At 43.1% G+C, this 12,848-nt stretch overlaps 1 protein-coding gene across 8 annotated transcripts in view; it reads right to left on the bottom strand.

Annotated features, from left to right (window-relative positions):
- POLN (DNA polymerase nu) overlaps nucleotides 1-8,435 on the bottom strand; it is a 171,590-nt gene extending 163,155 nt beyond the window's left edge. For all 8 annotated transcript variants that reach the window (XR_006888000.1, XR_006888001.1, XM_046657041.1 and 5 more), the window contains exons 1-2: nucleotides 8,310-8,435; nucleotides 7,598-7,657 (exon numbers count right to left, since the gene is read on the bottom strand). Coding sequence is in view for 6 of the 8 variants with exons in the window: in XM_046657041.1 (XP_046512997.1) it covers nucleotides 7,598-7,624 (27 nt within the window). In the remaining 2 variants the exon portion in view is untranslated. The remainder of the gene's footprint in view (nucleotides 1-7,597; nucleotides 7,658-8,309) is intronic.
- Between the last annotated feature and the right edge of the window lie 4,413 nt (nucleotides 8,436-12,848).

The following is a 12,848-nucleotide window of genomic DNA, read 5'->3' as shown; positions in this document are numbered from 1 at the left end:
CCACAGCAGCTGCACCATTTTTCACTCCCACCAACAGTGCACAAGAGTTCTAATTTCTCCACATCCTCATCGACACTTGCTGTCTTTGTTTTTTTGAAAATAGCCATTCTAACAGGTGTAAGATGATGTATCTCACTGTGGCTTTGATTTGCATTTCCCTAATAATTAGTGACATTGAGCAACTATTCATATACCTGTTGGCCATTGGTATGTCTTCTTTGGAGAAATGTCTATTCAAGTCTTTAGCCCATTTTTTAACTGGGTTATTAATTTTTTTTATATCACCAACATTCTTGATGTACAGTGTGGAAAAACACAGACAACAACTTTGAGTCAAATAATAAAGAATTGGACACAGTGTGAAACTTCAGAAATACCCTAACCATTTTATGTTTTTCTTTTTAATATATATTCAAAATCTATGTCTACCTACCCCTAAAATTATCTTCTAATAAGCAATATAACTTCTAATAAATATGAAATAAAAATTCTAAATAAAAAAGTATTCTGTCAGTTTAGCTGAAAGTTTTTTCTTTCTTAGCAATTCATAAAATGACGATGTAACATATGATCAGGTGTCTAGTAGACATTTAAATAGTGCTGTAGCATTGTAAACATGTATGACTCCTTTCAAAAGCAATATGGCAGTATCAAAGGCCCCCCTAAAAAATGTGTATACCCAAGGAATCCAATAATCCTACTTTCACGAATTCATCCAAATGAAAGTATCCAATGAAAATAAGCTATAGAAGCAAGATATACATGATGTTTTTCAAGAACAAACAAAAGAAAAAAATGAAGACTATCAAAATATCCAACAATGGTGGACTGGTTACATAAATTATGACAGTAATTAAATTAATACACTGTAACATTAGGGGCCGGCCTGGTGGCACAGTGATTAAGTTCGCATGTTCCGCTTCTCAGCGGCCTGGGGTTCGCCAGTTCAGATCCCGGGTGCGGACATGGCACGTCTTGGCAAACGCCATGCTGTGGTAGGCGTCCCACATACAAAGTGGAGGAAGATGGGCATGGTGCTAGCTCAGGGCCAGTCTTCTTCAACAAAAAGAGGAGGTCTGGCAGCAGTTAGCTCAGGGCTAATCTTCCTCAAAAAAAACCAACCAAATAAATGAAAAATATACTGTAACATTAAAAATTAAGAAAATTATTTAGAGTAAAAATGTTTATTTCATAATGCTAAGTAAAAAGAATTAAAAAAGATACATAAGTCGGGGCTGGCCCCGTGGCCGAGTGGTTAAGTTCGCGCACTCCCCTGCAGGCGGCCCAGTGTTTCGTTAGTTGGAATCCTGGGCGCGGACATGGCACTGCTCATCAGACCACACTGAGGCAGCGTCCCACATGCCACAACTAGAAGAACCCACAACGAAGAATACACAACTATGTACCGGGGGGCTTTGGGGAGAAAAAGGAAAAAATAAAATCTTTTTAAAAAAATAAAAAATAAAAAATAAGAAAAGATACATAAGTAAAGGTAAAAAGCATATACCTTGCAAATACTAACCAAAAGAAAGATGATATAGAAATATTAATATCAGACAAAAGAATATTAAGACAAAAAGCATAATAGGAATAGAGAGGGTCATTATGTAATGCCAAATGGTTCAATTCACTGCAATTTAAATGCACCAGGATAATAATTCACTGCAATTTTAAACTTGGATACAACTCATAAAATAGACTCAAACATAAAAAACTGATAGAACTACAAGGAGAAATTTTCAAATTCACCATCACAGGAGCTTTTTACACAATTATCTAATAGATGAGAGAAATGCAAATTAAAGCCCCAATGAAATGCTATTTTACATCGATAGATTAAGAGAAACTTATAAATCAGACAATGCTTTGTGATGAAAAGGAAGTGGATAGATAGCATCTCTTAGACACTGCTGGTATATGATATAACCACTCTGAAAAACAATTTGATATATCATGCAAAATTGAAGCTGTGATCCAGCAATTCCAAGCCTGAGAGTGTGTGCGCATACATGTGCATGCCCAACTATGAGACATGCAACAAGACTATCCATAGCAGTATGATTACAATAGCAAATGCTGGAAATAACCTAAATATTGTCAACAGAACAGATTATTAAAATGTGGAATTTCATATAATGGAATACTAACTATATAAAAGAGAAAACTAAGAATGAGTTACAGCTTTACATATATCAACACGGATGAATCTCAAAATCAAAATATTAAGAAGTTACAAAAGAATATATCCAATATAACACCATGTATATAAAGTTCTAAAACATACAAAACTAAACAATATACAGTCTAGAAATAGATATGTGTAATAGAATTATAAATAAAAGCAAGCAAATTATAAAATTAAACATAGTAGTTAGCCCTTGAAGACGGGAGGGGAATGCTATTAGGAGGGGCATGCTATCACTAAGTGTATACAGAGGATTTTAAGGATTTTTTTTAGGAAGATTAGCCCTGAGCTAATATCTGCTGCCAATCCTCCCCTTTCTGCTGAGGAAGACTGGCCCCGAGCTAACATCTATGCCCAACTTCTTCTACTTTATATGTGGAATGCCTATCACAGCGTGGCTTGATAAGCAGTGCCATGTCCGCACCCAGGATCCGAGGCAGTGAACTCCGGCCCGCCGAAGTGGAACATGCGTACTTAACCACTGTGCCACGGGGCCAGCCCCAGTTTTAAGGATTTTAAAGACAGAAGGGCAATCCTCTATTTGCTAAGATAGGTGAAAAAAATTAAGTGGTGGTTTTATTATTTTTTAAAAATTCTTAGCATAAACATTACATACCCTTTTAGTCTGAAATAGTTCATAAATTTTTAAAATTTCATGTACACTGATCAAAACTACCTGAGAAATATATGTGAACAAAAACTACAAGATATAAAAAAATAAATTCTATATTAGAGCAATAGGATTTGGGGTAATATTTTCTCATGTTAACATTTTCTTTAATATCTTTTACAAGGAACATTTTTAAAAGCATTTTTAATTACTATGGCAAGCACCCACCTGATCAGTAAGCAAAAGCTGATTTCCTCCTTGATACAAAGCATCACAAAGCATGTCCACATCATTATTCAGTTTGGACAGAAAGAAAGAATGTTCTTGAGCAGATACTGCCAACTGATCTTGTACTAAAGAAACATCCTGTTTTAATTTCTCAGCCACTTCCTCCAGGTTTTCATGGGTTATAAACAATTCTTTTTTCTTATTCTCTCCTTCTAAAAGTTGATAAAGCCTAAAACGTGAAAGTAAAAATTATAGGAAAAAATTCTCAAGTCAGTACAGTTGTCAAAATTACAATCCACTGTATTGGGGCATCTTTGAGGATAGCTAAAAACTTAAAACTATTAATCTGTCAGCTGCTAAATCAAGCAACTGGAAACATTCCAACCAAAATACTATCTCATTACAGAAATACATATTCTAACTATTTTTGAATTTCCAGTTTTCCCAACTCCCAAGTTTTAGTTACAAAATTGTTTTTTACTTTAACTGCCATTAGCCTACTTCAAACAAAGTACATTTCAAAGGTATCTCCCAAGAAAACACTTCTTTCACAGAATACAACTATGATGTAGTAGAAACAGAAATGAACTTGAAACAGAAGACCCAGGTCTGAATTCTGGCTGTTAGGTGAAACCTAGGTTATTAACCTCTGAAATTTAATTTCCACATCTTAATAACCCACCTATTTTAAAGGAGTGTGGTAGATTTAAAAGAAAAAAATTGAAAATATAAACAATGTAAAATGTAAAAAAACTAAACAATAAAGAGCTACATAAATAGTAACAGTAAACTTGCTACTCCAGTCTTGTCCATATTTGGTTGATAAATTAAACTCATGATGAGCGATGAGGCCACTTTAATACTTCAAATATTAATGACAGAAAAATCCTACATGGCAAATGGAAAAATGTGAGGCAGCACCTTCTACACATACCTGACAAAAAGGGTCTACTCTTTTTCTTATAATTCAAAAGTATATATATTTATATTGTTTTAATTACATGGACAAGTTGCAACAGATCTCATAAAACTGGTTCAAGCCCAAGGCTGCCAATTTCGTTCTTGTGGGATGTGACTACACAATTCCAGGGGGCACCATTCACATAGATCCTGATGTCAATGCGACCCTCTGAAACTGTGCAATGAGGCAGCCCTATCCATGCCCCTCATTTCATTAATAATAAAAGGATTAGATGATTTTCCTCTAGTCCTAGAGGAAAACCATGAGTAGGATCCAGATTTTTGAGGCTTTTGACTACTTTAGCCCTGTCATTTCAGTATCCCCATACCATCAATTGCTTAGACATCCAGAAAAGGTTGGGAGCTAGCATTCATTCTCATTCATTCACCCGACTAAACACTGAAATGAATTCTCCTCTCCTCTCCTCTCTATTGCCACCTTCTCCAAATGCAGTCAATTCTCTGCCCAGCAATACCTAGCTACTACACACCAAGCTGTATTCAAACTTTCGGCTGTAAACTCCTACCACAAATGTAAAATCCTGTAAAATGCTGCCTAAAGGTGAATAAGACCTTGTGTATATTCATTCCTCTGACCCATCCTCAGAACTAAAGTAGCTACTTCCAGATTTAACGTGAATGGAAAAGAGTGCAAGAAATTAAAAAGGAAAAAAAAAGGCATGTAAAAGAAAAGTGGAAGAACAGAAAGGCCAAAATTGGAGTGCAAAGATTTTCTTTAAACTTCCACAATTTTAGTTCAAACTCGTCTCTTGTATTTTACAAAATACAAAAGGAAAAATACTCACTAAAGAAACAATGAAGCATACCTATGAGAAGAAGAATCCTTGGTATCAATGGTATTCCTTGGATTTTTCTGCTGAGATATTGATGGGTCTGTTAGCATTTCTAATCGCTGGTGGAGCATCATATTGCTTTGACTAAGTTCTTGAACCAAATTTTCAAGTTGACGATATATGTCCCAATGCTTTCTTAATTCAATTTCATATGATAACTGGAGAAGTTCAAATGATGCCTTTTGTTTTATCAACTGATTTAAAACTAACTCTTGTCTTGCTGTATAATAGTCTTGCTTAGCAATCTGCAGATCAAAATCTCCCTTTACAACTGGCATATTCAATAACTGGGCATTCTCTTTTACCACAGCAGGCAAACTTTTGTCTTTTATACGAGCAATTTGTTCTTCAAGTTTCAGAATCTCACTTTTCAAACTAGAAACTTCAGCATCCAAATTATCTTTGCCAAGAGCCTACAGAAAGAAAGCAATCACATTTCAACCTCCTATATAAAATTATTTTCACTTTCCATTTTAGATTATCAGATAATATGCTCACTAATAAAAACCAACTTCATATTAGCAAAAGCCAAAACCTCAGTTTAAAAAGGAAAAGTGTAGACTGAGCCAAGGGTAAAGACAGTGTGAAGTGCTAAATTTTAATGCTATTACTACAAGATATATACAGTAAAGGCTACCCAAACAGAGATTTTATCATGCTTGTCTTACTCAAAAAAAATTATTAGCACACTACTCACTGAATGCAAATGTACGCTATTTAAGTTTTTCTTAAAGTTATCTCAGTAGCTGATTTTAGCACTTCTAAGCAATGACAGGACTTCTTCACACACTTATGAGGTTCATGTCAGTTACAGTAACTAACTTGGTGCTGGTATTCAGTTTCAGAAAAGCTGTATTTTTACTCAACTATCTAGCAGTTCAGTTACCAAGAAACAAGCTTTCCCAGAGCGCAGATGGATATTCTGCAATACATCTTATACATTCTCAACAAAGAATCAGGTTTCTGAACTGGATCTCTGACTTCCTTAGCACCATGCTCTGGCCAGAGCAAACAAGGCAGAATACCCATAACACCCACACATCATTAAAAAGGAAATTTCAGTGTCATCTATATCTGAACCAACATAAATTTCAAATTCAGAATGTGAAAGTATTTCTGTTTAAAATTAGCTAGATAATGTGGTTGAGGTTACAATCATTATATCTGCCCTCCACTTACATGAGGATCTGTTTTCATGAAACACATCACAGCTAAGCACTGAACAAACAGAAAACAAGCAATGTAATTACTTATTATATCCCTTTCTAAAGTTCTTTAATCTCAATATTGCATCCTCCATTACTAAGAATTACAATATGAATCCAGTCTCATTTCTTATGTTTACCTTGCTAGTGCGGCTGTGAAGATTCTCCTCTGCCCACTTTATACTTGACTTCATCCTCAAATTACTTGCTTTCAAGTGAATTAACTGATGTTGAGCACAAATGTATGCTAGCTGCAGCCTTGCCATCTCTAGCCGTCTCTCCTCAAGGATTTCTTGATTATCACAAATAGATGGTGATTGTATATCTAAAAGTTGAAAGTTTTCTTCATTCGAACTTTCAACTACTTCATGTATACCCTGAAAGAACTGTTTTTTGGTATACAAGGTCAATGCTGCTGTGCTTTGCTCTTCTTGGCTGAGATATTTTTCCAAGGACAACTGAGATAAAAACACCAGAGGATTTGTCCCTTGACCCAAATTAGAATGTCTGAAGAACATCATCAATTTTGTAACTCCATCAGTAAGAGCGTGAAGTTCATTACTGATCTTAGTACTCACAGCATTAAGAATCCCTTGACTCTGCTTCAGCTTTTTAGAGGCTGCTGCTTCTCTAGCATTTAACCTCAGAGATTTGTGGCTAGTTACCGAAGCCATCAACTGGCATTTATTACGTCGCTGAATTTTCAGGTTCTTTAATTTCTGCAGAGTTTGGATCTCATCCTCTAATTTGTCTAGCTCTTTGTCATCCAGGATAGGTGTCTTCAAATCAGAAGTTTTACAGGTTTTAAGAACTTCATCCAATGCTGCTCCCTCTAGGATGGGCTTGCCTGATTGCTGAAGAACGCTAAAAGCTTCCAATTCTTCTTCACACAATACGTTCTGTTCATTCACATTCCCACAAAACCACTTCAAAAACGATTCATCCTCAGCCGTCTCAAACAACCAGTCAAAATCTTCCCCATTAAGAATATCAGCTTTGGGATAATTAATTTGTTTTAATGTGTCCACAAACTCTTTTCCACAACTCATGGTTTACCCAAATTTTCTGTAACTGGTATGGGTTTACGGTGTTAAGATTTAGAAAATAAATATACAAACAAAACTAATTTTATGTTAAGTCCAGAGAGAAGGAGAAAAAATATTTCTAGAATCTATAATGAGATCTCCTAGGGGAGGAAAAAAACAAGTATTAGACCACAAAGAAGGCGACTATATTTTTAAAACGATGATACAAATAAATGTCACATGATATTTGGGAACCGTCTAACCCAGAGACAGCTGCAGCTGCAACGTTTGATGAAGATAACAAAATAAACAATTAGGGTATCAGTTAGCACACTGCAACAATCATGAAAACCTAATTATCAAGAAAATCTTATTTTTCCCAAAGATAAAATGGTTTAAAATATATATTTTATACAGCAACAGCTCAGTTTTTACTTCAAAATAAATGGATCTAACCAAGTCCAAGCCATCCTGTGGCTGAGCAGCCTCTCTGCCCTGCGTCTCCCAGGAAAACACAAATAAACGTTTACCTCAGGGACCCCATCAGCACCCGCCATTCGCTCAAGAACGCGCGTCCGGACGCGACCAGCCTAGAGCAGAGAAAGCGAGGCGAAGGTTTAAGCACCACCCTCGACGTGAGCAGCACAAACAGCCCGGCGGTCGCGAGGAGAAACATCTCGGCCCTCTCCCTGCTCAACCACCGCTCCCCCCAAGAATCCGCGACGACGGCGCCGAGCGGACCTCAGCGACGGCGACAAGCCGCACGACCGAGGACACACGTAACGCACTCGGGGCAAGGTCTCCGCCTGTGTTTTGTGCGGTTCACTTAACGACATGGATGCGCGTTAACAAGATACATCCACAAAAACCACCGGGTCGGCGTCTACACGAGCTGCGCAAACCCCAGCCAGCCGACCGGCCCGGCGGAGCCCCACAGCGCCTCAGGCCCGCGCGGCCCAGCGCCCGCCCCACAGGGCCCCGCTCTCGCCCGCGCCCCCGCCCCACGGGAGCCCCTGCTCCCACCGGAGACCTGTCCGCCCCCACCGCTGTCTCGCCGGCGCCCCAGCCCCCGCGCCCTGCCCCCCGCCCTGCGGACCGCGACTGCGCCGCGCAGACAGCTCCTCGCGCGCCTGAAAGGAGTCTCCAGGGGCGCCCGGAAAGAAGAGGCAGCCCGGCGACCGGCGCCGCTCCTGCAGCCCCACACCCCGCGACGCCCAGCACCGCGAGCCCGGCGCCGTTCACCTCAGGGAGGTCCGCTCGCGCCCCCTCAAGAACCCGCCGCCGCTGTCCGCGCCTCGCACTGCCTCACGGGAGCGCCGCGACTGCGCACGCGCAGAAGCCGAGGAGGCGGCAGGGGCAGCGGTGCCGCACGCTGACGGTCTGCGCAGGAGCGTTGCAGGAAGAGGCGGGCGGCGGGGGCGGAGTTGAGCAGGCGCTGCTCCGCCCCCAATCTGACGTCCATCGCAGTAAGCGAGCTGATTGGCTCCCTGTCTCAGGGGCGGGGCCGGAGCGGGGAGGGGTCGTGGGCTGGTTGCCTGGTTACTAGAGTCGGCCTCCAGCCGCAAGTCTGGCGCTCGCGCCTTAAGCGCCCCTGCCCTGCGCTTGGGCCCTCGGCGGGCTCCTCCTCCCAGTTCAGCTTTCACGTGCGTTTAAGTTCTGCCCGCCGCATACCCCGAGTCCCCGTCCTCCAATGGGGCTGTTTTTAAGGGAAAGCCTAGCGGGGGTCAGGAGCACGCACCCGAGCCAGCCCCCGGCCCTGTCGCTCGCCTGCTGCGCGACGCGGCAGCTCTCGGCCCGGTGGCCTCTGCGTCGCATCCTAAAGGGTTTCAATGACCCTCCCCTTCGAGAAGAGGTAGGGGTGAACGAGCTCGTGGATCTAGAGCAATCGGAGCAGTGCCTGGAGGTCTTAGGGTTTAACTGTTACTGCTCGCCTTACTGTCTCTTACAATGAACGTTATTTTGCAAAAAGTACTTGATTCCCAATGCCTCACCTGACCACTAAGCAAAAGCTGACTCCCCCCACAATCCCATTTTCAAAATATAACTTTTAAAAGGTTGAAAATATAATTCACATTAACAAAGAGTGGATACGTGTCAAAGACGGATTTAACTCTAGGTGAAACGCAGTTTCCAAGGAAGATGCCGTGTGTAGTCAATGAAAGAAAGAGTGCTGAAATCAGATTGCAAAATTCGATGCAAATCTGGTTGATGGCCACAGTGCAATGACACCAGAGCTTTGGCGTTATCATTTATATTGGACAGAATTCATTTGCATATTACTGAACAAAAATCATTTTTTACTTACCAGTCTTCTACAAATTAACGTCTAAATGTCCGAGGTTTGGATACCGGTCATTACTACATAGTCAGTACTCCCCCTACCCCCAGCATCAAATGATACTACTGTGGCTTGTGAGACAATGTCCTAGTCTAGTGTGACACTGGAAAGGCAGAAGTCTTTCTGGAGGATTTTTCTTAATCTTTTTAACAGAAAACAGAATGTTCTAAGGCAGATATGAATGAATTTTGAGTTGAAGATATTTCCTATTAATTCTTTATTTCTTCTACTTTTTTATCCTCCTCTTCTAAAAGTCAATAAACTCTAAAAACAAACAGAAAACAGGCATTATAGGGGGAAAAAGTCAAAGCAGTGTGGCCTGAAACCAGGGGGCTGGACCTGGGAGGAGACAGTCTGTCCTGTTGGTGAGCTGGGAGGCCAGCTTAGAGGCCCTGGACCAGAGGGCTCCCTTGGCCCAAGGAGAGGGCAGGGATGGGGTCGTTGTGCAGCATGGGAGGGAGCTGAGCCGGCTTGTGGGGAGGAAGTGGAGGCTGTGCAGGCAGCGCCTTCAAGAAGTTTTGCTGAAGAGGCAAAGATTGAGGGAGAAGAGAGGAGGGGCAGAATGACAGGAGTTGAGGGGGTGGGAATGCAGAGCTGAGGGGAGGGTTTGGGTTTTGTTTTGTTTTAAGATGAGAGGAACTTGGGGATATTTATAGACTGTGAGGAGGAACTCAGAGGAGACAGAAGTAAAGATGCCAGAAAAAAAAGGGGCTGCTTTATAGAAAGATTCCCAGGGGACAGGGGAGTGAGAACCTGAGCAAACGAGGCCGTTCTAGAAGTCCACTTTTCCTGGTGACTCCTGTGTCGTTTCCTGGGCCCACAAATTCTCCATGTGAGTTTGAATTACTGACTTTAGTTATTTGCTTGAAAGATGTTTGTGAGGCCAAAAAAAAGCCATAAAAATATAAAATAAAAACCACAATGGGATTAGCGCCCACCCCCCCCATACCCCCCAAGTAAAATGACAAACAAAATAGGTTTAACTATACAGACTTAGAAAGTTTTCTTTGGAAATTTTACTTATTGGGGCATTTCTGCACTTGAGGTTGCATTTGGATTTTAAGAAAGCAAGTATGTTACGCTTACTTCCAGGACAAACTTTCTCTCCTCCAATCAAAATTCCTTGAGGTTTTGGTGGGGTACTGATAGAGTCAAAAGATAAAGGGAACCCAGGAATGCATCTTCCCTGAGAAAGCCCATGAGGATAGAATGGACTAAACAGAGCTGCGAGCAGCAAGTGTTCTTGTGGTTGACTTTTTGTCCTTTTTTTCTTCCTGTAGGAATCTTTTTTCTCCTATTGATATTAAAAAGTACTTTAGGGGCCCGCCCGGTGGCGCAGCAGTTAAGTTCGCACTTCCGCTTCTCAGCCACCTGTGGTTTGCCATTTCGGATCCCGGGTGCGGACATGGCACGGCTTGGCAAAAGCCATGCTGTGGTAGGCGTCCCATGTATAAATTAGAGGAAGATGGGCATGGATGTTAGCTCAGGGCCAGTCTTCCTCAGCAGAAAGAGGAGGACTGGCAGTAGTTAGCTCAGGGCTAATCTTCCTCAAAAAAAAAAAGTACTTCAGGTTTTGGATGATGTGTTTTCAGGTATGTTTAAACTGTAGTCTGATGTTAAAGATCGTTTGTTTTTAGATGTAGTTTTCAGTGATGGCGGCAGGACTCCATGCTTCAATTAACGGGGAGTGGGGTGTTTCTAAGCAGAGGAGTGACATTCTCAGACACGTGTTAGAAGCTTGATTCTGCAGTAACAAAAGTGACAAAAAGGAGGGAAGCGAGAGATGCAAGGAGGCTCCCATGCATTGGGGAGAGGAGGAGCCAGATGGCTCAGGGTGACATGAGAGCGTGCAGGGGCAGAGAGCCACCTTCAGAACAGAACCCTGGGGCTGATGGACAGAGAGAGCAAGTCTGGATGACTCAGTTTCCAACTGAGCAAGAAAGTGGAACTTTTTTGTACTAATCCTTCCTATTCGGAAGAAAACAGAAGATACCACTTATATTGCAGGGTTGGAGGAGGGTGGGAGTATAGTGAGTTTGTCTTCCATCGCTTTGACATTCATGCGATAAAGGTGAAAACTCAATCCTCAAACTCAGAATCCGGTTGGGGTCAGGAGCTCACCAAGATGGCCAGACAGGAGGTGGGGGTAGTTGTGGGAGGATGCTTAGAGGCCTGTGGGAAGAAGGGGGCAGCAGAGGGGCCTGGGAGGGGGGAGGGTCTCAAAAAGGGCCTCAGGATGAGCTGAGGAGGCAGAAGGCCAAGAGGAAGGAGACCTTGAGAGCCACTGCGAGCTAAACAGGTAAGTGGCATAATCCCGTTCACATTCTGGAAAGATCCCTGTGGGGCTGGCGTGCATGGGGCCTGGCCTGGTTAGGGACTGGAGGAGAGGAAACAGCATGGAAAAGGCCCTGCAGCTGATTAGCTCAGGTTAGACCAGCACCTGATTTGGGAGGCCATAATCCCTGCAAAAATGTACCAGGAAGGGGTGTAGGAGACTCTGGGCCACCTCCCAGAGGAGGTGGCCCAGCTGAGCTGTGAGCTGAGGAGGGGGTGGTGAGTGCAGAGGGACGGAGGGCAGCAAGGGTGGGAGTAGGCCTAGTTGAAGACATAGGAGCCAATGGGAAGAGAGCAGGCACTTGGGTTAATCCTGGAGGTGCTAGGGGCCAACAAGATCACTGAAGTCATTCTGGCTGCCAAGAAGAGCATGGGGTGGAGGGTTGAGACAGAGGCAGATGTCTCACTTTGGGGGTGCTTGCTGTAATCCAAGCCTGAAATATGGAGATGGAATTTGCAGCAAGAGGGTCTTCACAGAGGACCAGGGTTGGGTCCCAGGCCCACTTGGGGAAGGTGGGTACCTACCCTGAGCCTCAGTTTCCTGTCTGTGAGATGGGCCCAGTGTGAGGACATCAGGGGCTAATTATGTCAGGTGCTTAGCACAGCTCCTGGAGCCCTCATGCCCTCAATTAAAAGTGGTGGGGACTTTAAGTCATAGGAGTATTTGGAATTCAAATGCCCCCATTTATATTCACACCCAAATCCCCAGTGTGGCTAAGAGGCCCCAGCTGCATTCCCAGTAGGAAATCCCTTGTTTTCTAGGGGAGCCCAGGGGGACTCACACAGGTTCAGAGGCCAGAGTACTGCTGCCTGCTTTGGGAGGGAGGAGGAACTCAGATTCCCCTCTGGAGTCCCTGCAGATCCTCTCCCACTGACACCCCAAACCCTGCCTGTGGGTCTCGTTGAGCCACCCCAGTGTGCTGTGGCTGCGTGGCCGTAATGGCAACCCCGAGCTCCCAGGAAAGCCCTGCTCTGGCTAGCCAACTCTTCATCACTTGAGGTGGGCATTTCATCCCCTGGTTGCCCGCTGCAGGGGCACCCTGTTCCACACCCCCACCCTGCACAGCATGTCCTCAGGGCAGGAGGCAGAGGCTGGGCCTGGGATGTTC

This window comes from Equus quagga, chromosome 3 (assembly GCF_021613505.1).
Source record: "Equus quagga isolate Etosha38 chromosome 3, UCLA_HA_Equagga_1.0, whole genome shotgun sequence".
Taxonomy (NCBI): Eukaryota; Metazoa; Chordata; class Mammalia; order Perissodactyla; family Equidae; genus Equus; species Equus quagga.
Note: the sequence above shows the minus strand (reverse complement) of the source record. Positions and strands in the feature narration are given on the sequence as shown.